General features: G+C 41.7%; 1 protein-coding gene and 1 long non-coding RNA gene across 3 annotated transcripts in view; one reads left to right on the top strand and one right to left on the bottom strand.

Annotated features, from left to right (window-relative positions):
* The window catches only part of LOC114784315 (uncharacterized), a 94708-nt gene extending 85255 nt beyond the window's left edge, over positions 1 to 9453 (bottom strand). Inside the window, exons 1-2 of the long non-coding RNA XR_003748844.1 lie at positions 9383 to 9453; positions 7674 to 7802 (exon numbers count right to left, since the gene is read on the bottom strand). This is a non-coding gene — a long non-coding RNA (uncharacterized LOC114784315). The remainder of the gene's footprint in view (positions 1 to 7673; positions 7803 to 9382) is intronic.
* grid1b (glutamate receptor, ionotropic, delta 1b) overlaps positions 1 to 27479 on the top strand; it is a 231555-nt gene that overhangs the window by 196052 nt on the left and 8024 nt on the right. For both annotated transcript variants that reach the window (XM_028969607.1, XM_028969606.1), the window contains exons 6-14: positions 4767 to 4940; positions 7659 to 7820; positions 8970 to 9089; positions 18977 to 19078; positions 19366 to 19563; positions 20262 to 20595; positions 21569 to 21707; positions 26113 to 26308; positions 27016 to 27182. In XM_028969607.1, the coding sequence (XP_028825440.1) occupies positions 4767 to 4940; positions 7659 to 7820; positions 8970 to 9089; positions 18977 to 19078; positions 19366 to 19563; positions 20262 to 20595; positions 21569 to 21707; positions 26113 to 26308; positions 27016 to 27182 (1592 nt within the window). The remainder of the gene's footprint in view (positions 1 to 4766; positions 4941 to 7658; positions 7821 to 8969; positions 9090 to 18976; positions 19079 to 19365; positions 19564 to 20261; positions 20596 to 21568; positions 21708 to 26112; positions 26309 to 27015; positions 27183 to 27479) is intronic.

Genomic DNA, 27479 nt, shown 5'->3' with positions numbered 1-27479 from the left:
AAAATTACTAGTGATCCTCAAGACAAAGGTAAGGTAACACTTGAAAAGAATCAACTAAACCCTCACAGATACAAATTAATGGAGGATTTACTCAAGATCTGCAAGCCTCTCCCCAGCTACGTGGATTTCTAGGATGCCCTCATCCCGCCTCATCTGTCTGGACAGGAGTCAGGCAGGGTCTTGGATCTTGCTAGGTGTCAGCTCATGTCTCGTACTTAAGCAGTTTGGTTTCTCGTTTAAATCCGAGACCAAGACAAGCCCTTGGGTGATACTGGCTAAATATTGAATGAGATCCCAACATTCCTCTCCATCAGCCCCCCAACACCCTACTTGCTTTTTGCCCTGTTCACAGACAGACAGATCTCGTGGCATTAAACATTAAATTGGGGGACTTGTTGAAATCAAAGGCTGATTTGTAGAGCCATGAATTATTTCAACATTTATTGGCACGAGGATCATAGCACAGATGTTGCCATCACACAAGAACGCCTCCAAGGGAGATTTTAAATTTTTTAATAGATTTTTTTGCATCACATGCTACATATCGTATTATACGAACTATAATTGCTGTACCCAAGCGGTAGACTATTGACAGTCATAGTCCAATCAGCATATTGTTCTGTGGAGTGCTGCCACTTCTGTAGATTTTTTGTAGCAGGTCCAAGTGAGCTATACAATAACATACCAACCCCTGAAATACTGTCTCCGTGTGGATGTAATTCCGAATCGGACAGAAATTTTACAGTTTTAAGGAAAGATGTTTCCGTGTGGACGGGGCCTTAAATGTAAATGTTTACCTGTATTTTAAACACGAGTTTAAGTGTTTAACTTTTCAACTGTGTTTTTTATCCCACATCAAACTTGGTTGCTTTTTGAGTTTCTGTGGATGGAGACTCTAATTGGAACTGTGAAAATCAAATTTTGCTCAAGTAAACAAGTGATGGCGAAGATGGACTAAATTAAACACAAAGTAATTTAAAAACAGGTTGGAAGGATGGTTGTCCCACTGGCCAGCGATTGGGCACTCCTGTCCCGTAGAGTTGATTCGGATATTTTTTTGTCCCTGCAGAAGAGCATGATTATTTCTATGACAGTCACAGGGCTGAGATAATTTGGTATTTGCTGGGACTGCTGTTCTCATCTGTACCCCTCCAAAATGGATACTGGGTAGGCACTAAACTTCATCTCTCTGTGTTTTTTGTTCATTCTTCATGGCATTGGCAAAGAAGGGTCAGAATGAGGAATATCTTCATCTGGTGTCTTTATGCCAAGGCAGAAGAAGTGTATGTGCGAAGCTTGACCTACGAACTGTAGCGTGTAAATGCAATGAAGTACTAAATTATTATGCCGCTGTCGACACACCAAACCCTGTGTTGCTCCTGTAATGAGTCAACGGAAGAATAAAGGCCCTCATTTCAAACATGCAGTATGTGGTGAAAATCTGGCACCAAGATAATCAGTCAATTCCAGGCTGTACAAGGGGCAGCTGCCATTTCCACATGAATCACTGCAACTTTTTGGCACATTTGAACAAGTTTTCATGAGTTTCATTAATTATAGATGCCAGAAAAGTCATTTTTGACTTTATCCTGCAATTTTACAGCAAAACAATGTCTAAAAACACGGTGAAGTGAAGTGACTGCCAATACTCATAAAAAGAGAAATACGTCAATGGGTCAAGGCATAGTTCACAAAATATTGAAATTACCTTAATAAATTTGACACTGGTCACTCACTGGTTCACTGTGTAAGATGGGGAATTCCAGGTCCATGAATTTAATGAAGGCCCCCACTTTTTCTCCAAGCTGTATTCCAAACAAACAAGAAGTATCAGCAGGGTGCCAAAAGGCCAGCAACTGGTCTGAGGCGCCATGGCGGGAACATCTCAGTGGGAGTGGATGACCACTGAATTATTGTATCAGGAGTTCTGCTTGGACAAGGCAGAAACATCAAAGGACAATCTGATTGGTCTGTGGCAACTTTTTGGGGAGTCAAATGTGGAGGTTCTACTGGCTACTGGCTCTTTCTTCCTCCTCCATCTTCTCCCCCAGCTTCTGGGCCAGCTTCTCCAGGATCCACACTTCCTCTCTGATATATTCCTCTCTATATGATTTTTTATGAACCCATCTAGCCTACAAGACTTTGAAGAATATCACATTTGCTTTGATACACCTTAATGCATTCCCATACCCCACTTCTGTAAAATGTCTCACTGCCTCAATCATTAGCTTTTTTTTATATCGGCACACCCGAACATCATATCAGTCGGATCTCAACAAACAAGGAGACGTTTGAAAACTACTGCTGTGGACTTATCCCTCATCATCATCCTGTTCTGACTGCTGAACCATTCCTAAGTCTTATTATTGTATTATTTAATAGTGGCTTTTAAACTAGTTTAATTAGTTGTTTTTGCAGAAAACAAAGGACATGATACATTTTACACAAGCACATGCCCATCAATTAAGAACAAAATGAATAAATGTCATGTGGCAATGCTTTGTATGTATTTTAAGGATTGCATGTAGATTTAAAGGTCAAAATGAATGTTGCCAAGAAATAACCAAGCATGAAATTAGACTCCTGTGTCTATAAACCAAAAGCTAAATAAATACACCTACAGCCACTCCACATTTCCTAGAGGATTGTGCTTTACAGGGTGGTCCATATGGTGGTGACATCTCTTGCCATTCTCCGGTGACCCCCTTCGTGTACTAACGGATGTCCATAATGCTGGCGGGTGAAATCAGGGGAAGCTGGGAGACGCCCCCAGCGTGCGCTGAGAACACCAACAGGCTTTTAGTGCAAACACGGCTCTCCTGACGGTGCTGTCATTGCTGGGCCGTCACAAGGACAGTGCGTTCAAGTGCCTTAAATGGGAAAAATGTGTTCCCCTTTAGCACATGCACTAGGTCACTTGCAGTCGACTTTTATAACATGCATTGCTTTGGCAGTGAGTTGAAAAGATCTGTGTAGGAATGAAATGTCCAGCAGGCATAACATGTTTTTATATATATATATATATATATATATTTAAAAAAATTTAAGCCTGAAAGTTTTGGTACAGATCCTGTTTACACCTGAAACATTTCACAAGCTAAGTCATCACATAAATAATGCTCAACTAGCATCTTGAAGATGAATAATCCATTAGCAAGACTGTTTTGCTTCATTTATTTACAACGTGGCAGCATGTGGTAAAACCACCAGAACCATCAAAAACTAAATAAATTAAAAATATATCATTGCTGGAAAGGTCAACCTGGATACCATCATGACAAATGCATTTTATTACAATTCGTCAGTTTTTGTATTTTTATATCCTGCCAAGTTCAGTTATTGCCGGTGTCCAAAATGCATTTTTCATGCCGCCAAAGAGGTGTTCCCCCAAACTAAGGGGCTTTGCTGTGATTCATCTGACATCTAGAGGTGTCATGCCTTTTATCACCACTTTCCAGTACTGTCTCAAGCTTGTCTCAAACTGGGTGGGGAACTGTGGATGGCAAGGTAACAGCTGTTGCAGTGGGCACGGACTTGCCAAGGTTGACTTGATGCGGCGAGCGTAATGGTTGGATTGTGCCCCCCCCCCGAGGCAGCCGCTAACGCCCCCTTTTTTTAGGTTTTCAGTTAGCGCTGGGCGTAACGATTCTATAAATTCACTGACCTCTTTTTTTGATCCAGCACTTTTTTTTAAAGTTTAGGTGCACTTGATATAGGGACAGTGGTGGCCTAGCGGTTAAGGAAGCGGCCCCGTAATCAGAAGGTTGCCGGTTCGAATCCCGATCCCTGTCATGGCTGCCCACTGCTCACCAAGGGTGATGCTTAAAAGCATAGGACACATTTTGTTGTGTCACTTTGTGCTGTGCTGCAGTGTTTTAGAATGACAATCACTTCACTTTCACTTCACTTTCACTTGATTGATCACGGATGGCATTGTTCTCGCTGACCGGTAATAAAAATGTACAAAAAAGACAAACTGGTTCCGTGATAAAAATTCAGAAATTCTTGGAATGGTTTGCAAATTAATACATAACATTAACACTGATGAACATAACACAATCAGAATTTTGGGCATACATACTCATCAGTGTGTCTTGCAGAGCAAAACTGAAAACACAGGACTATGAAATAACACGTGTGACAATCATGTATGTAATAAACAGAAAAGTAGCAAAAAAAGTTGAAAGTATGAATTTCGTCAAATCAGGGAGCCTTTGCTGGGACTGCAGCATTTCACACTTGACTTCCCTCCACCACCTTATATTGGACAACAGTGACGGTTTCCAACAGTCCAGAAGCTTTATGCTGAACACTTTCTTATCATTCACTCATGTTAATGAGCATCTTATCAAGCAGAAGAGTAGGTGCCCTCAAACCTTTGAGTAGGGTATAGGTTATGTTCTCATAAAATGTCTTAAAATGCCTGATTTAAATTTTATCGGGCTTTTTTTCTTTTTTGCTATTAAAATGAGGGAGCAAAAAAAAGAGCAAAGATAGTTGACAAAAATAATCAAAAACCATAACTTTGTCTTGTGGGGAAATGTTCTCTTTACCATACTATAGGCATCATACCAATACCATTTTTAATTTTATTTTGTATTGAATTTCTTCGGTGTTTCCACATTGATCTCAGTGGATTAGTGTTAGTATTTAAAATGTCATGCTTGTGTGCAGGCAGCTGAGTTGTAATTAATAAATTGCATGAAATCATGTGGTGTGAAATCGCGCAAAATACACTATGACTCTGTTCTGTTCTCCCCCCACAGGAGATTAGCGACACAGAGATTATGGAGCTCTCTCACAGTGCACTGGGGCGCATGACAGTGATTCGTCAGATCTTCCCACTCTGGAAAGACAGCAGTGCGAGCTGCATGAGGAACAACCACCGCATCTCCTCCCTGCTCTGCGACCCCCAGGAGGGTTATCTGCAGTCCCTGGAGGTCTGGAAGCCCTCACGCTCACACATGCCGTGAAACACCTCGTCTCACCACGCATTCCCCGAGAAAGCAATATGCTGAGAAGCTGCCAAAGATCAGAAATAGAATAAAGGGCTGATGAGATATTACTTATAATATTACTTACTTTTTAAAGGAATTACTATAGTTTTCTCCATCTATGTATCTAGATACATACATACTTTTTTACTATTTTTTTGTTTGTTTTTTACTTTTTTCACTCAAAAGATGCAGCGCTGAGAAATTGCAGCTAAACACCGTTTTTCCAATTAAATGCCTGAATTATGCACTGTCTTCTGATGCCACCGTGAAGAAGGGGTATTTCGAGCAAAGAAAATGGTTGTGTTTAATGCCCATCTTTAATATACTATGCAGAGCATTGTTTGCAGTGTTCCTGATGGACCCCACATAAAGAGTTATTTATTACAACGCAGAAAGGGATCCAGAACCTCATAGCTGGTTAAAAAAAAAAAAAGAAAAACTCTTTAAGATGGGCTGAGGAGATGGTCCGCAGCCAACCTCTGGAAACTCCTTGAACTCAGCTGAACTCCGGCACTGCCGTCTGGAGCAGATGGCAGAGGTTCGCCCCGCTCCTCCATGGGGAGCGAGGCAGGGGCGGACTCTCGCTTCACTGATTCATGCCAAAGAGGGTTAAGCGCGCTTTGATGTCAAATCACCTTTCGCGACAAGAGAACCGGCGGCTCGGCGTGGCAGCGAGCCCGCCAGCGGTTTGTCGGGCGAATTTGCAGCTTCGACGGAACAATTCCCCACGCGGCGAGGCCCGCAAACATGCCATAGATCAACAAATTATCCGTGTGCGTTTCCCCGTCACTAAAGTCATCTTTGGGTAAGAGGAGACGGGAGCTGTAGCTGGTTATCGTGACACCTGAAACAGGAAAAGCTGCTGGGACGTCTCGCCGGGGCCTGTCGGAAAAGTCGCTGGCTGCCATGGTAACGGCGAGGACAGGTGGAAGACTTTACCGCCACCCAGGGCCACGGGGAAATTGACAAGGGCGCGGACGCGTCGGTCGAGCCGTCTGCGCTGTTGGGTTTTCGGAAAAGGCTCCGGTGATGGTCGAGATGGGAATCTGGATGTGGGAAGGAGAGGCGGCCGGGACAACAAGCACATTGTTCCGCTCTCACCCCCCCCCCCCCCCTCTCTCTCTCTCTCTCTTTTCCTTTCTTGCTTCCCACCCTGGCTATCGGTCAGCCGGAGAAGCCCAGTCAGCACTTCCTGTCCATCACAAATGCTTACTGTCCTTGAGCCCCCGCCACGTCCGTCGCCTCCGATTAGCATGGCGCTCACTTTGATTCCCGGCCACTGCAGAGCAGCCACTTAGCGTGCGATTTGTCTCTATTTCTCTACAGCTCCGTGCAAAGTGCTAACAAGGGTGTTTGTTAGACTTATTGCTCAACGTTTGCGTTAATAAATTCACATGGCAGGAATGTGTTTCTCAGCCTTGTTGTCTTAGCCTTCCAATTAAACGCTGACGCTACAGTTGCCCTCATAAGGCTAATTTCAGTGAAGGTCATTGTGAAACACTGCAGTGCAGCACGCGGTAACTCAACGAAATGTGTCCTCTGCATTTAACCATCACCCTTGGTGAGCAGTGGGCAGCCATGACAGGCGCCTGGGGAGCAGTGTGTGTGGACGGCGCTTTGCACAGTGCCACCTTGGCGGGTCGGGATTCGAGCCGGCAACCTTCTGATCACGGGACCGCTTCCTTAACCGCCAGGCCACCTCTGCCCCAATTTGCATTGCACTGACAGATTCTATCTGTCTGACTGTATATATGTATTGAAACAACATGATGGGGAAACAACATGAATGGTGATGGATTCGTATGGCCGTGTGTTGGCGCATCAGGTCTCTGCGCCCGCCTGCCGGAATGCGAACTGACAGAAGATGATGTACGCGCTGTCAGGCCCGGCGAAGCAATAATCGTAATCCCACTGCGTTGCGTCGGCAGCACGCCCCCAGCTTGCCGGACGCACGCAGCGCGGCACCCGCAGCTGTTACCATGGCCTGTTACGCTCCATGTCGGGTTCGGAGGGCGGGGCCGGTATCTGGCACGGGTTGTGTTTGTGGATTCTTGCAGGAGTGTTTTGTGGTGGGGCAGAGTGTGATATGCTGGAGGTCAAACACACTGCGGCACTAAACACTCAGGCCAATCAGCCATTTTGCTGCGGCATGAATATCAAATTCCTGTGAATGTGACGTTACACATCGCACGCAGGAAATGGGCTTGCATGGCAAACAATATGCAAATATTATTCCACATTCTGCTATTCTTTGCTGCATTGCTTTATTGTGTTCACTCCGAAATTCAATCTCCACGCGCTAATGCATCACCACTTACAACAATGAGCACATGATGTCACTTTTGCACTATATTTAAATGTAACTTGAAGTATACTTTTTTGTTGCTTTTTTAGTGATGGCAAGAGATTTGAACAAGATGATTGAAATGAAAATTATTGGTCAGCAAATATTTACGTTGCATCAGAAAATCAGTTGAAACACGGTAAACTGTTCAAGGAGACACAATGTCCGTGTTTGATCATCCCCGTTCCCATGCTGATCAGAAATAAGTGCTTTCAAATGGTCTGAATTTGTCACAGTTGTGAAGTCACCTGAGTGGGATTTAATACTCTTAACTTTTGTTGCCCCGTTTAACCGGCGTCAATGTGGTGTTCCCGCAGGTGTCCAACCTGTACCTTTATGACAGTGTTCTGATGCTGGCCAACGCCTTCTACAGGAAGCTGGAGGACAGGAAGTGGCACAGCATGGCCAGCCTCAACTGCATCAGGAAGTCGACAAAGCCCTGGAACGGGGGCTGGTCCATGCTGGAGACAATTCAGAAGGTATGGTTCCTATCAACAATCCAACAATCATTTTTACTAGGTAGTTTACACTATGCACGCATACTGTTCACGGCATAGATTAGGGAATATATTTTATTATCTAAATGAGTAATCATAAGGAGAAGAGGAAGGTTAAATAACATCTCCTGCAACCCAAGTTACTAAAGCAGGAGGTTGAATTATGTGGTTTGAAAAGCATGGAAGTGTTTTTCATGAACAATAAATTATGAACACACGCTTCTGAAATATTTTAAGGTATCTCTTTAGCTTAGCTTTAGCTTTCTGTGAGCCAGCGGGGGCTGTAAATCTTTGCTAGTGAATGTTCGTTTGTTCATTGTGTGTAAAGCACAGGGTATAATTTACATGACTTGACCCTGTAAAGTTGTCAGAATGCTACTTTGGATAATGAAATGCACGCATGAAGAATGCCCGACAGCGGCTGCGACTCACAAATAATAAAAATTCATGAGCGCGCTTTGTATGCATTTGTCCATGTTATGTTTATGTTAACCGAGCGATTAGTTAAGTTGAGAACAAAGGTGGAAGGAAACATTTGTGGATTATTATTCAGATGTCGTACGCGGCTAATGCAATAATGGCTCCTTTCTCGCCTTAAAATATGACGCTCGTTGCCTCATCATCAGTCACTTGTTTTAAATGGTTGCCGCAAGCAGCGACTTTCCTTCCCGCCATGCCTTGTCATCTGGCAGTCACGTCTCCTTTGGACCCACGGGGGCTGCATATCTTGGAGTCTGGTGCTTTCCTGACAGTGCTCTCAACGGAGACGCTTAAGGTTCTTGCGATGGCTCTCTGGTGGTCTCTCAGGCCCATTATCCCGGCTTGCCAAGCCTACGCCTCTTGCCGCTCTGAGACGGAGGGCCGGCCTGTGTGCTTTCAAAAATTTCATGCACTTTTAAGGTTCTATGAGCCAGGGAGAGCCTGCATAGAGCCTCTAAACTGTCCCCGGAGGGACATGCGTTGGATAAATTTAAACCCGACACCTCGGCCAACCTGTGGCAGCTCAGATTTGCGCATGCAGGCAGGTTCATTAAAGCGGCCACAACGTTAATATTCACTGAAGGTTTCGGACCTCCGGCAGATTGGGCATGCCTTGTTTTGACACTTTGGCAATCTGAATCTACCCCACAGGGCCGGATAACTGGTCTCACTGGAACAATGGATTTCAAGGACAATGGGTCGAATTCACACGTCCAGTTTGAGATTCTGGGCACCAGCTACAGTGAGACATTTGGGAAGGACATGAAGAGGGTGAGTAACATTATACACACCCACACATAATGTAGGTTGTTTTAAACATATATTGAATTTGGGTAATCTAGGATTTTTGGACTCTTTCCAAATTTACCACGTGGTAACATGTACACAATTTTAATGTAAGCTTTAGACAGGATATGTATATATCTATTAACTATATTAACCGAAAAAGTCAGCATGGTTAATGAACAGTCATAAAATAACACAAAAATTTGCAGTGTTAAAGATATCTGAACACAAACTTACTATTTTTACAAAACTTGACATGTTGCAACTGAGCGGCTCACCTGTGAATCTGTGGGACGAATTGAGCAAACACAGACACACACATACACATCGTAGCACAGCAATAGCGGGTCAAAGAAACTGTAATGAAGGATTGTATGACAAGCAGAAATGCCATTATGTCAACAGAGGACAGAAATAGGACACAGGGGACAGGAGACAGTGTGTGCTCATGAGCATGGCTGTTAAAGCCGGATCGTTCTTGAGTCTCAAACTCACGTGTGTGTATATTTCAGTATGCCTACAGCAACTCAGCCAGTAGCAACTATTTAATATGCCTCCATGAATAAGGAGGGTCGTGTCCACCACCTTACGTTTCTGCAGTTTAAACATCGCCAGCACTTTGAAATAAGACAGAAGGTTCACGTTATACAAATCCGCTCCAGTTCTTCATTGCATATAAACATTTATTTTTTACAGTGTCTGAATAGGACAGTGTGGGTTGGATGCTTGGTGGCCATTTTTTCCTTCATTTTCATACCAGTTTCTGTTTTGGCCCATCCATCATTGAAAATAAAGAGTAATATAAATTACGAGTAAGTGGAATGAAGCAGTACAGTGGTAATGAAGATTTAATCACCCGGCATCCCAGCGTGAATTATGAACCCACTGTGTCACGTTATGACCATTAAGGAGCCACAGGCCCCTGGCCATTAGCTCCACAAAGCTCCTCGGGCCCCTCGCACCACGAACATTTATTAATCGTAATGAAAGCAAAGGACAGCTAATGGCAACGTCAAGTGCACTCAGCTCCATTGTTGTTCATTATTAGACTGTCGACCTCGCTCCTCCCACGACACCCCCGAAAAAGTGATGAATGCGTCAGAATCTCTACTGTGTTTGTACAGTGCCAACCTATGAACACCTACAGAAGCATAAGGCTTGCCCATTTATATTGACAATTTTACTTATCAGCAATTTTTTGGATGGAAATAAAGAAGCATGAATGGGCGAGCAAGCTCTTGCTAAGGCTACCAACATGCAGTATATATATAAGGAAGCACCTCTAGGGGGAGTTGGCTGATTGTGAATGTGCAACGTGTTTTCAGGTGATCTAATCAAAAGAAATATAGACTTTCAAATATACTCTTATACTCTCTCTCTATATATATATATACCATATACTCTTCACTCTTCAAATTAAATTACTCCAGGTTGCATATACATCAGGCTAATAGTAGGAAACCATAAGGGCGATTATGGCAACAACAAAAAAACATTTTTTGTTTGTTTTGCTTTTCAGTAAGAGAAACTAAAAGGTATGACTATGACCTGAAATTATGGGAGAATGTTGGGATTGGTGAATTTTTATTATGTACTATACAGTGGGTATATGGTTTATGTGTATAACAACGTTTGTTATGTACATTTGTGCAGTATTAGAGCATCATGTCTCTGGACTCCCATTCCAAACAGGCTCTGAGTCTTGGTGGACTAGTTGGACAATAACAGTGTTTGAGGTGTTATTGTTATTATTTTCCCTTCTCCCAGACATTATTTAATTTCAGTAGCCATGTCTCAAATGCTAGCTGTGTGACCTCAAAGCATCCTGCTCACGTTGCTGCTCAATGCTGCAGAAGTGACCCTTGATCTGTTTGCCCAGACATTGTCAATATGTGCGTTCTGAGCGCGGTTTGTTTATGGATGAAGCTCTCATAGGAAATACAGTGAAAGATTCATTCTCAGACATGGGCAAAGCACACGAGGGCCACACTCTTAAAGCCTGGCTGTTTACCATCATTAACTTTATGTGTCTTGACAAGGCCATTATGAGAGCGGACCAGAGAGGGTTAATGAGCTAACTAATAATTCTACGCATTAATCTTGTTTCTGAGAAGTGAGGACATGCTTGATTCTAATAGAATAAACCAAATATTTTTGTGTGTTTCCTTATAGTCTGGGGCAGCAGGCCATACTTTTTTTGTGTTATAATATTTAAATATGAGATTTGTTTTGAACAAGGTGGTGGGTGAAGCCTAGAATAAAAGCAGAAAGACTTTCATGAAGAATAAATAGTTCTAAAATGCAAGGCTGAATAATTTGCATTAATGTAGGTAAGCAATGTTGCCCGATGTTCACATTTACAGCAGGGAAAACAAGTATTTGACAATTCAGTGGGCTATTGACACCAAATTTCCACCAGATGTAGCCATAAAGCCAAATATTGAATTCAAACAAAGAAATCAGAACATTTAATTACACAAGTTGAGTCATAAAATATAAAGGGAAATGACACAGCGAATAAGCATTGAATGCACTTTATTGGTGATTACAGCCTCTAGACGCCTCTTGTATGGAGAGACCAGCTCAGCAGTGATTCTGGCCAATTGGTCTTTCAATCTTGAAATTTCTGTGGGTCTCTGTTAAGAACTTCAGTTCTCTCCATAGATTTTTTAAACCTTCTGATTACGGGTCCACTTCCTCTGCCCCAGTATTCATGCAAGTTATCAGACGCTCTTATCCAGACATACAATCAGTAGTTAAAGGGACAGTCCCCCTCGATTAAGTGTCTTGCTTAGGGACACAATGGTAGTAAGTGGGATTTGAATCTGTGGTCTTCTGGTTCATAGGTGAGTGTGTTGCTACCACCCTTAGATATTGTGACCCCTAGATATACAGTAGTGATTATATACACAATATACATTACATACATATAAACCAAAATTGTGCTACATTATGTATGAGCTTCAAATTGAGTTTGAGCTACAGTTGATCAATGAGCAGTGAGCCTTGGCTGTCCAGGTTCAATTTTTTGGTCATCTAGCCATCACAGTTAAGCCCTTGTGTTTTGTCTTCGTTCACCCCAACAACTACATGGACAAACCGTTCACCCCCTGTTCAATATACCCCACCCCTCTACCAGTTACCATTACAGCAAGATAATCAATGTAAATAATTTCTGTTAATCTTATGGCAAATGTTATGGCAGATCTGTGATGTGGGTGTGTGTGTGTGAGAGAGAGAGAGAGAGAGAGAGAGAGAGAGAGAGATTCCTAGGCTGGTTTTGTTTACCTTTTTTCTTTTGACTTGGCAATAAAATGCCAAGAGTTGCAGCCACTTGGGAATTGTTTACCCTTCAGCTTCACCTTACATTTTGTTCACTCCAATTCACTCCAAGTTATTTTGCCGAAAAAGAAAGAAGAAAAACAGAGAGGTGGCATGATTCAGATGAAAGAGAATGTCGTATTTGTTTTGTGTATGAAAAAGAAATGGCGGCGGACGCTAAATAAGCATAGATTCCACATCATCACACCCTCTTCTCTGTCCGGTCCAGGGCGAGCCAGCTGAAACGCAGAGAGCTTTATTTACAGCCGCAAGACAAAAGAAAAGTAATAAAGCTCACTGTAAACATGGAGGATGGAGTGCTTAGTCAGCCAAGCTGGATTCTTGAAATGAAAGATTACTATAAACCAATAGACTATAAACCAATAACATTTCAGATATTATGTCTAAAATATATGCTTATTTCATGTTATTACAAAAGCATTGTGTGTGTGCTCTCTCGTGAATAGTCCATTCTGATTGGCCAGTAGGTGTTAGTTAAATTCCTGGAAAAGACAATTCATCGTAATTCATTTGCCCTAAATTAGAACAACCACCCTATCCATAACCATAGCAACAAGACAGATCAGACCAGGCCTTTATTAACCAGTTGTTTCGTTATGTGTCCATTAAATATATGGTAGGAAACATTAATCAGAAAGAATGTACATTTTTGAAACTGACCTTTTTGTGAATTATGGGATCCATACTATTATTAGAATGCAGTTGCACGAATGAAAACGCATTGCATTTAAACCCATGTGTCTACAGGATCACAATACCTCCGCAAAAAAATAATTAAAACTCTGCCATGAGAGGATCGAGCTACAATCTTTGAAAAGTTAAAAGTTAAATTAGTCAGCACCACCCCCTTCCCCCCCATTCACCTTTCCCTCTCTTCATTGCATTAACGTGACATTAATGTTATTGCTTCATTTTTTGGGGAGACTGAACCACTGGTGGTCTTGCTTCTGCTGGTGATGGGTCTTTAAGGCCATGTCGGGCCTTCTGTGACTCGTGTGTGGCTCATACCCAGAGGCTTGTTTTTTTTTTTTTTTTTTTTTGATTAAATCACTACTTCTACTGCGGCACAGAGCTGTAATCTCTGTAGCTTCTGACAGCCTGATAAAGTTGGACACGGACGGGCGCGAGAAAAACGGCGTCGGGATGTCTTGGCGCTGGGGAGACTTTTGGCCTATCGCCATAAATAGGGATCCTATGGTGGGCCATTTAAAAGGCTCGGTGGATTATCGAAATGTAGCACACTTTAGATAAGCCGCTGCAGCTCTGCACCGGTCTTTAGTCTCAGTGCAATGGAGGGGTTTTTCACAAGCATACGTGCCATCTTCATTCTATTAGGCAGTATAAATTACACAGTCATTAAAGCATAATGTAGACCCTTTGATATTAAATTAAGCACAAAAGCATAAGGAAAGTGCATGCAGACGCATTCATTCACTTAAGTAAACAAGGCATGAAACTGTGCTGATAGATGTCCAACACTGCCTTTTTGAGGTGTGAAGATCAGATGCAGAACAGCGTGACCTAGATCGTGTTTCTGTGGCCACTGGGCTCGAACGAATGTACAATTAGCAGTGAGATCTGTAGATGTGTGGTGCACCTTCCGGCAGCACTTCCTCCTGCATTTTGTTTGTTCGTGTTGCACAGCATGTTTACTTAAAGAAGCCAAAGAATAGGGTCTGAGCAATGTAATCCATCTTGCACATAGGATTTTTTTTTTTTCAAATGGTAAATTTAATTAATCTGCTTTGGAGCTCTCCAGGGATTAACCTTTCGAGGGAACACAGACTTTGTACTGGTAAAACATTACGGTTCAGAGCCTGTAGGATCAGCTATAGAGCTATCATGGTTGAAAGAGAACAGAGGTACTAAAGGAATATTTACCTTTGAAACATACATTTGGTTTGGTCTGCTTAAAATTAATTGGTATGCCTTAAACAAGCAACATCTAAATTCAGAAATGCATTTATAGTTGCATATGGAGAGCAATTCTGTATACAGTAACTACACGTTATTAATCCAGTAAATGAACAAAATTAAAACATGGAATGTCCCAGTGAAGTGACAAACAATATATATATAAATGTTCACTGAATAATACAAAAGCACACAATCACCATAACATAGTATTTTGTATTAACAAATTGTTTGATTAAGCATGAATTAAACATGCATATGTGGGGGGCATTAATCAAAAACAAGTTGTTTTTGAAAATTGGTATTTCTGTGAGTAATTAAACTACTTGACAGTTATGAAAGTGAACATCCACAATGAAGGTGCAATCCAGATTGAAGTGATTGTCATCGTGACACACAGCACAGCACACGGTAACAGAATGAAATGGGATGGTGCTTCGCTCAGTGGCACCTCAGTGTCACCTTTGCATGCATGGGGCCGCTTTCTTTTACCACTAGGCCACCACTGAATGGGCATTCAGTCTGATGCTGGAAAAAAAAAGAACTTGCCATGATGAACTTGTCCAGAGGGTATAAATGTATGCTTAGCCGTGGCGAGTGAGTGAGATAAATGATTGTGCCTTTTATTTATGCAAATGAAAAATGCAGTGAAGTTGCCTCTATACTGAAAGTGGCAACAAGATATAGACGATGAGCAGAATTATTGTCTTTTGCCTTGAATAAATTATATTTAAATAAGCACAAAAAGAAAAAGACCTTGAATGTCTCATTTTGGTGTGTTCAGATTTGTTGAAGCATATCTTTATACAACATTCATTGAAGTGAAGTGTGGATGAATGAAGGGTTCACTTAATGAATTAATGAGGCAGTGCCTTTTCCCTGGCCCTGAGTGCTAGATCATGTTCTTCTGTAAGTTATTGTAACTGCTATAGCTGCTATAAATTACTACATACATGGTTCTGTCCATATACCTCTTGAGTCATTGCTTTATTAAAGCCATTTGACAATTAAACTGCGTAATATGTGTGCTTTCTGGTGAATTCATTTGGCCTTCCATTTAATGTGGGCTGCAATAACTGCTTCATCATTGCTTTACTGCATCAAAGATTTCCTCTGGGCATCTGGAGATCATTTTCTATTGGAAATTCCATACTATGATTTCACGGAACTCACCTGTATGTGTTTGTTATATATCTCCAATTGTCTCTGCGGTCACCTGTCCAGCCATCAGTTTCATTTGATTCACTGAATTTCAGCGCCAGCCCCTGACAAAGAACTTTTTGACAAATTGGCTGGCCGAGATCATTTATTTTGTGCTTATTTATTTATTTGCGAAAGATCATCACTCCGGGTGGCCAGGCTGTCGCAACGGACACTTACGGTGTGAGGCGGTGTCAAGCGGTGGCATTTAGCTCACTGACGTGGGCTCTCCCACCGGGCGCAGAGCTCTGTGAGAAATTGCATTTTCACAGTGGTGGAAAGGAAGCAAAAAAATTTTAAATCCACCCGTGTTTATGTTTGTCTTGGTCACCATTGACCACCTCTGCTTTGACCAGTAGAAGAGGTCTCAGTAGAAGAAGTTCCGCTACTAGATGCTCATATGCACCAAAGCCAAGCTTGAGGAATGGTTATGGGCTTGTGTCCCAAAGTTTCTGCATTCTCCCAACGGCATGGAGCTGATGCATCTAAACGCCCAACCCCATCTAATAATGCATTGGGATTTAAAGCTCCCCAGCGAGATGCACTTTTGTTTTGTCACTTCACTGACCATGGTGTGGCAGGGAAAGATGTGTTTTTTTTACCGTTTTGTGGCGCCGTCACCACAGTTCAGTGAAAGTTCACGCTATCAAACTTTCAGACTTTTGCAGGATACATTCTGTACTGTACAACAAGGTTCTCATTCTGCACGTCCTCACAGCAACATCATCCAACAATAATGCACCATGAGAAAAACACTAAAGCTAAATAACAAAGTGCAGGAATACATACATCCAAAAATGTAAATTCGTGTGAAAAAAATTGTTTGTGGTGTTCATGTGTGTTAGGTTTGACACTAAAGGCAAATGGCATTTTTATAGAAACAGGATTGAATTAGCCTATAAAGTAAACATTGAATTAAAGAATGGTTAGGTATACATATCTCATGCTCATGGGTTTTTAATCCTGATTTATTCACTTCTTGCAGAAACACAGAAAGTCGTTACATGTCCTCAGGGAGATCTGTGTGTAAGATTCAACATTCAAAGCACTAATGTAAAGTAGAAAATAGGATTCCTCTGTGCCTTGAAATTCTTATTTTGCTGTTCACTCAATGCCGAACTTTCAAATATAATAGAAATAGAAGTCAAATACATTTTAAATAACAATAACGACAAGAAAATGTGCAAAAGAGCTTAATGTGCAAGAATGACAGTATGAGGTAGGTGTCCTATAAGCTGTATAAGGGGTCTGATGGCACCGGGGAAGAGGTTGTTAAGTCGGGAGGTTCAGGATTTCACATTTCTGTACCTCCATCCTGAGGGCAGAAGTGTGAACAGTCTGTGTTGGGGATGTGTTGGGGATGTGTGGGGTCTTTGAGGATGGAGGCAGATCTTTTTGGAAACTCAGGACATGAGAATATAGCCTTACTCAAATATAGAAATACCTAAAGCGGTAAATTATACATTGTTGATGTGTATGTTGTAGGACTGTGACTGATAAAAATGTAAAAGAATTCATCACAATTAATTACAATGAATTCTTAAGACTAAAGCTTGCTCTAATATTTCAAACAATTACAGGGACAAGTATTGATCAAATGCAGACCCAGTGGCAACCATACAAATCAATTTTCCAGAAAGCAATCAAGTTGGCCTCTCATTCCACCTCGACTGACTGATATGCAGGCGCGCAACACCTTGAATTAGAGTGATTTAGAGAAACACAAAAATGAAAACACAAAGCACAACAGAGAGTGCACTCTCCTACAATTTATAGCGTTCTGATCACTCTGCTTATAAACCCAAAGCAGCTGATCATCATTGTGAAACACTGCAGCACAACACACGGTGCACACAATGAAATCTATCAGCTGCATTTAACACATCACCCTTGGTGAGCAGTGGGCAGCCATGACAGGCACCTGGGGAGCAGTGTGTGGGGCCGGTGCCTTGCTCAGTGGCACCCCAGTAGTAGTACCTGGTCATGGACACCACAGCATCACGATACCCCTCTCCAACTTTCAGTCAGCCTGCATCTGGAACAGTGGTGGTCCTGGGCACTCAGGCACTCAGTTTTAATGGGCTATGTTGTCAGGACAGCAAGGTGATCCTTATTTAAAGCTTATTAATATTACCTTATTAAAGCAGAACTTCTTAAGTTAAAGAGAACTTCCTTTAAATAGTCCCTATTTAAGCTGTAATGAAAATGATTCAGAATTGGGTAATATATGTATGTGTAGGCTAAAGAGTGAATTACAAAAATAAGATTCGCAGAGGTGGATCCAGTTTTGTACATTTTCATATTTGTGGACTAGAATGTTCCTGTTTAACAACAGTGTAATGTGTTGCAGAGGGATTTACCACTGCTACTGGGGAGCAGGGCTAAAATCTATAGGTTTCCAGGCTATGCATTTGTATGCCTCTGTTTTGATGTCTGTCAGTAGCTCTGTCTCCAGGGCAACAGTCACACATGAGGATCACCTCAAGTTTACCCCTCATCACATGCATGAATTCTGGTTGGCAGCGCTCACACATAAGCTGAATAAAATTCCAAGGGTTCAGCAGACTGTCATAACCTGTACCCGAGAGCAGCATGTGACCTAAATGTAATGTCAACATGTGTCATATTATTCATGTAAATTTTCGCAGTCTTGAGAATGCCTTTTGTCATAAGTTTGAAAACACAAAAAAATACATCTACATTATATCTATATATAGAACATAACATACCATTACATTACATATATTTCATATTATATGTATTGCATGTTAATGCTTGTAATTAAGGCATAGTTTGTGGAAATGTGCAATATTTCTCTAAGACTGTAAGCACTTCTTTAAGTATATTCATAAACTTGTTTTTATTTAGTAGGAAGTCAGAATGCACTAATATTAAAATGCCTGAGATTTGTGAAAATGTTTGTTTTATTAATAATCATTATGGTACAAGTGATGTAGATCATGATAGAAAATAAAACGGAAGACTGGCTAGGTATGCTCTATTAAACTCATTAATGTGGATATTTTTGCTTTTTTATTGTCCTGCCCTTTTCCCTCAATGGTATCTCTGAAAACTGGTTTGATTGTCTGTGTGTACATTTTGAAACGCATTATTCACAATGAAGCATGACAGGATCACCTAGGGTGAAAGCAAAGATAAAGTGTGAAAAACACGGATCTGCAAAGAGTTGTGTTTAGAGCCATGGGTAAAACTGGGAAAGTTTACAGACGTCTGTTCAGAAGTTTCAGACTTTAGCTGTTGTTGGAATACCCTGGAGAGTCTGCCTGTCAGCACTAATTATACAATACCGACCTTGTATATTCCCAGGCCGTCTACCTGCAGAAAAGTCAGAAATCAGCCAGTCCCCCCCCTCACTGATTTAATGCCTGTTTCATTCCGTCTCTTCTGTTTCTCAGCTGGCGACGTGGGATTCCGTCCACGGCCTGAACGGCAGCCTGAAGGAGAGTCGCATTGAAAACGGAATGCAAGGCGTAACCGTCAAAGTGGTGACACTGCTGGTAGGATTCATCAGATTTGTTTTTCGGCCTGAAATATACCTTTAACCACTTAAGCCCAGTGGGATTGGTGACACTGACAGCTATGCACTGAATACATGCAAGTCATGCAGTAATCACGTGGAATAAAGAATAAACTGAGAATAAAGTGTGGACACATCAGAGTTTAAAAGGGCCTTAAACAGAAAGAAAAGCGCTTGTGCTAATAAGACAACATAAAATTAAAGTAGTAGAGTAGAGTAGGTTTGAATAATTTTTTTTTTGGTTGTGGGGGAATTTTCCTTTGGCAGGAGGATCCTTTCGTTATGGTGGCAGAAAACATCCTGGGCCAGCCAAAGCGGTACAAAGGTTTCTCCGTCGATGTCCTTGACGCCTTGGCCAAAATCCTGGGCTTCAAATACGAAATCTACCAGGTGGCAGATAGCAAATATGGCTCTCAGCTTCCCAATGGCTCCTGGAACGGTATGATTGGGGAGTTAATCAACAAGGTAAGAAGTCTTTTAGCCACATGTATGTCTTAATAAATCACACATCATTTCACTAGTCCTAAAAACTAGCTCCTGGTGTCATGGACATCTGCTTCTGTGAAAAAACATTTTACAAAATGTCTTAAAAAGTAACATTTAGGCATTGAAAAGGTCTATTATTGGACCTTAAATGTTTTGCAGTTCGTAATTTCAGCGTAGTGAAACCATAAACAGCACCAAGGTGGAACTAATAGCTGATAAATCTTTACAACCAGCTCAGAATTTATTTTTATACATTGTTGTAAAGACACTGGAAATCAGAAAAGCCTGAGATCGCAGATATTAAGCAGTATCATAAAGCTATCCTGATTTGTCAACCTACGAACAGCATTAAAAGAGGAGGTTTTCACAAATCAACGTTCACACAAAGCCAACGAAAACATGTTTATGTAAATGTGAATACAATTTTACCAGTGTGGACTTCTGTCTTAAATGTAATGAATCTTCAATGGTCTTAAAAACCCATAAATTTAACTTGTTGAAACCCACAGAAACCCTGCATTCTGAAACGTTAACCCCTGGTGCCTAATTATTAAAATACGCAAAATTAGGGGCCGTATAGATGTCCATAATGTCCAAAAACAAGGATTTTCAGTGAGTGGGCTTTGATGACTTGGGAATGAAGATGTGATTTTAAGGATCTTCTCTTTCTTCTGCAGCGTGCCGATCTTGCAGTATCAGCCATCACCATCACCCCAGAGCGAGAAAACGTGGTGGATTTCAGCAAGCGCTACATGGACTACTCTGTCGGAATCCTCCTGCGGAAACCGGAGGAGAAGATAAACATCTTCTCACTCTTTGCGCCCTTTGACCTTGCCGTGTGGGCCTGCATTGCAGCTGCTGTCCCTGTGGTGGGAGTTCTAATCTTCCTGCTGAACCGCATGCAGGCTCTGCGGAGCCAAAACCCTCCAGCGCCTCACCAGCAGTCTTCGGCCTCCTCCGGCTCTCTGCACAGTGCTGTGTGGATAGTCTATGGAGCTTTCGTACAGCAAGGTATCTGATTTTTTATTTCTTTTCTCTCCATGAATTGTCTCACACCCACAATTTAAAAAAGCGCAAAAAGTTACTGATCTCTTAATCCTCCATTTCAGCAGCTCAGTTGGAGTGTAAATAGAGGCTTGTGCACCGCATCAACATGTGCGAAACGTGCTGATTGCATTTTCATTGCGTTAAGGACACCAGCATCGCAGAGGTGCCTTTGGATGCAGAGGCAGATATGGAATGCATTGGGTGCGATCCAAGAAAAGGCAAAGTGGAATAAATGGCTGCCTCAGCAGCTAGTGTCGGCGCTCTAGCTGCATCTGTTAACGCCTGGCAGTCTGCCCGCAACCCTTTTTAATGCTAACTGTAAGCGATTAAATCTCAGGAGGCTCTGGTGGCCCTCGTGCCGAGACGCAGCCTCAGTTTTACTACTCGCTGGTACTGTACGGGCATGAAAAGGCCCACGTGTATCTCTACGGTTATTAGAACACTTCCCCTTTACCTGGGGTCAATGTGAAGCGCTTAGCTGCCATTTTGCAAACCCAGGAGCCCTCTAAGTGCCCGGGCTATTATTCCTAAGATTATTCTCATTTCCATATTAGCCTTGCACCTATATGCTCATACTTGAGTTGTTTTGGGTGGAAATTTGCAACATTTGCATCCGGTCCTAGACTAGGTATCCCTAGTCGCTTAGGGGTGATTGTAAGACAAAATAATTGTTTAATTAGGCTTAACTGCATTATATCCATCAGTTTTACCAGCTATGTTGGTTTTAAGTGTGATGTTTCAGGATATCTTTTCATTTTTTCAGTCCGGTTCAGGTACAACATCTATAAACTAACCTCATGAAAAATTAGACGGTCCAGTAGCATTTTTTTTGTAACCAGGCACAGATTTCAAGAGGAGATTGAAGTGTTTCTAAAAATGTTATAACAAATTTCAGCTACTATTTATCTTCCAATTTTTTTACTTTTTTTTCTTTTAGGAGGAGATTCTGTCGTGGGATCTGTGGCTCTCCGCATCGTGATGGGCAGCTGGTGGCTTTTTACGCTCATTGTCTGTTCGTCATACACGGCCAACCTGGCAGCGTACCTCACCGTGTCTCGGATGGACAACACCATACGGTAGGTCCCTAAGTCCATTGACAGACAGGCTCCTGTACCCAAAGCTGTTCAGATTTTGTTAAGCTTCGCTAAAATTGCAGAATGGGTCTTGAAACACACTGACCTTGACTTGGAAGTTAAAAGGCAATTAAGAATCTCATTTGTTTTATACCACCACCCAAAACTCTTCTAGGAAGGGTCTATCTTAAAGGCTCCAATGGCTTTTGTCCAACCAGGTCATGATCTTTATAGCTTCAACCGTTCCAATAGGAAACCACAGAGCAGATCTGGGAGCTACATAAAGCCATCATCGACTTCTCCAGTTTGGTAAACAGTGGAAAGAAGCCCTGGAAGTTGTTAAGTATGCCCTCGGCAGTTTGCAAACCTAATCAAAGAATTCCGCATTGGCAAGACGAGCTTGAATCGTTACAGAGCGCTCACTGATGCTTTAAACAGTGGTCATAAGGCGTACTGCGTTAAGTTGGACAGTGTCTTGGCTCTATGACGTTTCACCTCATCTGTTGCCTGTGGCGTTGTCAGCCACATCAGAGGGATGCATGCGGAAGAGCCCAGGCGCATCCAAAAGCTATTTAACCTGACAAGAGTCCAAGCTCCCACCAAAGCCCGATAGGAAGGCATTGGAGAGCTGCTGTTTGCACAAGACACAACGCTAGTTGCCCACTCACTGCAAGGTGTTCAAGAAAACACAGAAGGCCAAAATTGGACAAGATCACTTCCACAACAATGGAACTTCCAACAACTGACATAAGACAGGGGCATCGCAGGCTGAACCAAAATATTTGTTCCTGTGAGTCATGCGCTTTACGTTCGCAAGAACTTTTGGCAGCGCCCGTGCAGTGGAGCTGTCAGATCATCACCAACTCCAGCCAAGACATATATAGCGCTAGGACGCGGGCGTGTCCACACTTATCTACAGACTGCCACAAACTAACAATGCCTCCACTGTGACCCTCACGGATACTCTCAGGAGTCAAGCCTCAAGATCAAATCAGCAAGGTGGCAGTCCAGTTTTGTGTTGGCATGGCAACACTTGCTGCCAGTTGGCATTGGTGGTGCTGCCGATTGATTCGGAGGCCAGATGGCAAGATGCTGCAATAGAGGAAACATATGGATAGATTGTGTAAGCAGGCATATTGTCATCTATCACCACTTGACCCAAGTCAAATGCAACAAGAAGGGGCAAAACGTCATTATTCAGATTATCACTCTATACAGTATGAATGGCTTTGCTAACTAATACTGCAGTTGTCTATGATGTTGCATTAAGATTGGCTAAGATTGCAATGTCATCATCTAAAAAATGACAACCTCAGCAATTCATAAACATGAACATTTCTGCTGTGGTGTAACAGTGATACACCAGGGTCTGCGGAAGGTTTTTTTATTTCACGATCCACCCTCACCTAATGCTGCTTCATTTCCAGTCTTCCTTTTACCTGTAAACTATGTGTGAAGCCTCAGTAGCCATCAGTCTCAAACTTCCAATCAAGAAGAATGGAATGCAAGGCAAGGCCTGAATTTGGATTTCGATACTTTCAGGGTGTTAATTTGTCAAATGGTGTAGCACCCCACCTCATTAGGACATTCACTTGTTCACTATGCTCGGCAAGGTCTCCTTGTTGCTGCCTATCCATTACAAATTTTGATTATGTCAGATTCCTCTTGTCCGATGTTCTTGGTCCACAGTTTAACGATCTGGTTACTAATTAACATTTGATGTCCATGACACTTCCCAAAAAGGACATTATGGCATTTTGATAATGACAAGCAGTCAAGCAGGCAGCAAGTGTGCTGAACGCGCAAAACTAATTAATGTTGAAATGATTTATGAAGTATGCCGCGTCGCACATATCAGCAAAAAAAATTGTAAAATTGGATGCTAAGGAAGGACATTTTGTGTTGATCCTTATGCCATTTTTCCTCAAAGCTCACGATTAATTAGTATTCTATCACAGTGTTGCCTGTTGATCACATCTCTGAGGAAGCAAAGGACACAGAAAATAGAAGAAAAAAAGTTTCCTTCAGGATCTTACCTGGATTCTGTTTGCTTGTGGCTCTGCAAATGTTGTTCTGCAACAAGGTGTATTTGCTCAGGCAGTGGGGCTGTGGTGGTTGATTTTATTTGGGTATGCTAATGTTGAACAAATGCCGTCAAGAGTGTCAAGGAGGAAGGAGAGTGGCTGAATGACAAGTTGCTTGTATTTCTTCTGAAATGATTCCTGGAATGAATGATCCAGTCCACCAAGAATTGTGAACAGCCATTTGCAAAGTAAAATATTAAGGAGGTACAATTCTGTTAGAATCATATTTTGTATGGGTGATTCTTCTACTATTCAAATAATTAATAATTAAGTATTTTTGTGTATTTCTCAAAAATACCTGATAGCCACAACAACACGACCAAAGCAGGAATGCATAGAGTTAGCTCTATAAGGAATATTAAAAAGAAAAATATCAAATATTACTTACATTTAGAAAATGACTATTTGGGAAAAAAAACTCATATTTCATTGTGTATGAACAACCGGGTCAATTTCATTGTATAAGTTCAAAATATATTAGTTGTATATTTTGTCTATATATTATTTCTCAGAAGATTTGAAAAGAAGCACCATAAAATTCCCATTAACAGGGTTCAATAACATGTCAGCTAAATATATATTATTTTTTTTAAAAAGCCACAACTACAATTCATTTTATTTCTAGAATAAAGAAATAAAACACAGAAGCATTACTTGATTGATACATTTGTCAAATTTACCAGAACAAAATGTTGTTTTGTTGAAGAACTCCTCGGTTTTTCATAAAATAGTGAAATGCTTTCTTTTCTGAATAATTCATTTCATCTTAAAACACCATGTTATGCTTTTTACTTTTTTTTTGGTTTTGTTAAAATCACTCACCTTTCCATGGATTCTTTTGTAGCCCAGTCTGTAGTGTTTCTTCTGGCTAGTGCTTTCTTCTTAACAATAGGGCGGCAAGCTCTGCTAATGAGTCTACAATGTACCCGCAGATTTTGCCACATAATGGGCTGAATGTGAAATTGAAAAGCTGTCCTCAGATGTTCCCTTCAGTTCTCACGTCTTGTTTCTGCTTAATTGCCAGTAAGTGTACGCTCGCTCCGCGGCTGGTTATCCGGTTGGCCACAATATAGCTCTTCATGCTTGTTTTCATTTTTCGGTAGGGGTTGCAGTCTTTGAAAGAAGGGTCTCGCTCGCTCTCTCACTCGCTCGCTTTCTCAGTCTGTCTTTTCGTCTGTCTTCTGCTCCCCGATTTCCAGAAATGTCGATAGTCTTCATCAGGTGCTCTGAACGTGCTCAAATCCAAGTGTCAGTCCCACGGGGTGCATGAGAAGTCACTGTGGGCCCTTAGGGACCTTGAATCCAATCCAAAGCCATTCAGAGTCTCTGTAGAGGAAAAGAAAGACTCTGTGATGTGCCATCAAAAAGCAAACCATGTAAAACCATGCACGTTCATCTGGAAACCTTACCATACAATTTTGTTAGTAAATGTTGATCACAACACCCTTCCATAAGTTGCCATTGCAAAAAAATATGAATTGACTGTGGAGATTTGCTTAATGGGTTAACTGGGCTGTAGCTGGTTACTGGTTGCTGGTTAGCAGTCTGTTTTACTGCCACCCTGAAGAAAGAACAAGTGAAATCGGTGAGTGTAGTTATGTTGCATTAAGGTTACATTAAGGTGTGTTTTGTGATGTCACCAATGACACGCATACATGTTAATGTATTTTGTATTGTGCACCACAATAAGTGTTTGCTCTTCAGAAATCATCAAAATCATCAAAATTGACATTGTTCTACCATTAATCATTATCACTATGATGAACCTGATTACTGTCATTTCATCGACTGACACCACTGGTTTCACTAGTTTGTCTTTTGATTAATAGTGTATTCTGTTGATCACAAGCAGAATCAAATTATGAATAAAGAAACAAATGAACAGAAACAGATCGTATTGTAGATTAATCGTAGGCCTTTTTAATGTACAGTAAATTAAATGTGCAAAATCTTAAATCTTAGTTCTGGAAACATTTAAAAGCAATAGTTTTTTGGGAGGGTTGAGCATTTAAATTGTGATGTTAATTCTGAAATTACATTTGTTAACAAATCGTTTCCACCCACACACCATTAAATGTGACTATTTTTGCAGCAAATGTTCGTAAATGATGACTGTCCATTGCAAGCATATGAATAACAGGAGAAGAGCATTGGTTATGGCACTGTCACCATGCTGGGGACCATTGGAGGGGCTAAAGATGCTACTAAACTGTCCCTCGGCAGCAGCCGGGCCTCATAGCAGGGCCTCGCCTCCACGCAGAAATCAATTAGCACCGTTTGCTCTGAGCACTCATCACTGCCCTCACCCCTGCTTCACACCACAGGACCTTCCAGGACCTGGCCAAACAGATGGATGTGGCCTACGGCACAGTGAGGGACTCTGCAGTGTACGACTACTTCAGAGCCAAAGGCACCAACCCCCTGGAACAGGACAGCACGTACGCAGAGCTGTGGAGGACCATCAGCAAGAACAACGGTCACGAGTTCTCCGTCTCCAGCCCTTCGGAGGGCATTCGCAAGGTACAGGACCAGCTTTAAAGTTAGAGCATTTTACAGTGTAGCCCGTGATGACTTTTATGCATATTTGGTCCGTGTCCAGTCAATGATTCATCATAAAATTTATAAAAAGTCTTCATATGCAAAATAGTTTTAACTAGTGGAATTGAATCATACTTAGATGAAGGAATAAATTCAACATGACTCTGGGGCTGTTTTTTTTTTCTCAGCTGATGTGCCATGAAAAAGTCATATTTAATAGAAATTCCATTGTATTTCATGGTAATGAACTTCAGATTTGCTGTAGATTGAAACAGTCAATGAATTGTTTCTGACGTTGGCCCAAAAGGCTTAAAGCGTAACCGTTTTTGATGAGTTAAACTTTTTTAGTTGTTAAACAGATGGTAGACTGTCAGATAAGTGAAGGGGAACTGCAGTCAAAAAAAACACTGAGTCAGAATATCAAACAATTAAATTCCAATGTAATAAAGCTCATTAGTATTACACAGGGTAAATGCCTGCATCTTAGCCTGCAGGCTGAGTTGAATAATAATGTTTGGTTTGGTAACAGAAATGTTGATAGCAGTAAAAATCGGCCTTTGAATGAATAGTTTCGTTCCTCCTTTGTGACCTTCTGGTATTATTTTATTAATTGCACTGCATCTTGCTTGTTCTCATTGTGGAACAGAGCATTGACGTCCGTTTTTGTCTCATTTCATGTTCCCCTTTAGGCTAAGAAAGGACCTTACGCCTTCCTGTGGGACATGGCTGTTGTCGAGTACGCTGCCCTGACCGATGACGACTGCACAGTCACCGTCACAGGAAATAGCTTGAGCAGCAAGGGCTACGGCATTGCAATGCAGCATGGGAGTCCCTACAGAGACCTCTTCTCTCAAAAGTAAGCGTGCGGCTCCCATCCCAGCCCCCAGAATGCATTGTGTGCAACGTCTACATTAGCCTGTACGTGATTACTCTAATTACTTTTACCCTCTGGCCATCGGGCCATCTTCTGTTGTCACACAATGCTGTGGGTCTTTAAAGGCGTTCAGGTTCTTTTGATTTCAGTGCATATCTGTGTTGTCTCCTAATTACCCTCTCTGCTATATAAACCTATTTGCATAATTGCTATTGTACATTTAAAGGGCTGTGCCATTCGCTGCAGAGTTTGAGCTTAAGGCTGGGATATAATGAGCAT

This window comes from Denticeps clupeoides, chromosome 2, assembly GCF_900700375.1.
Source record: "Denticeps clupeoides chromosome 2, fDenClu1.1, whole genome shotgun sequence".
NCBI classification, from domain to species: Eukaryota; Metazoa; Chordata; class Actinopteri; order Clupeiformes; family Denticipitidae; genus Denticeps; species Denticeps clupeoides.
This window is presented reverse-complemented; position numbering and strand designations above follow the sequence as displayed.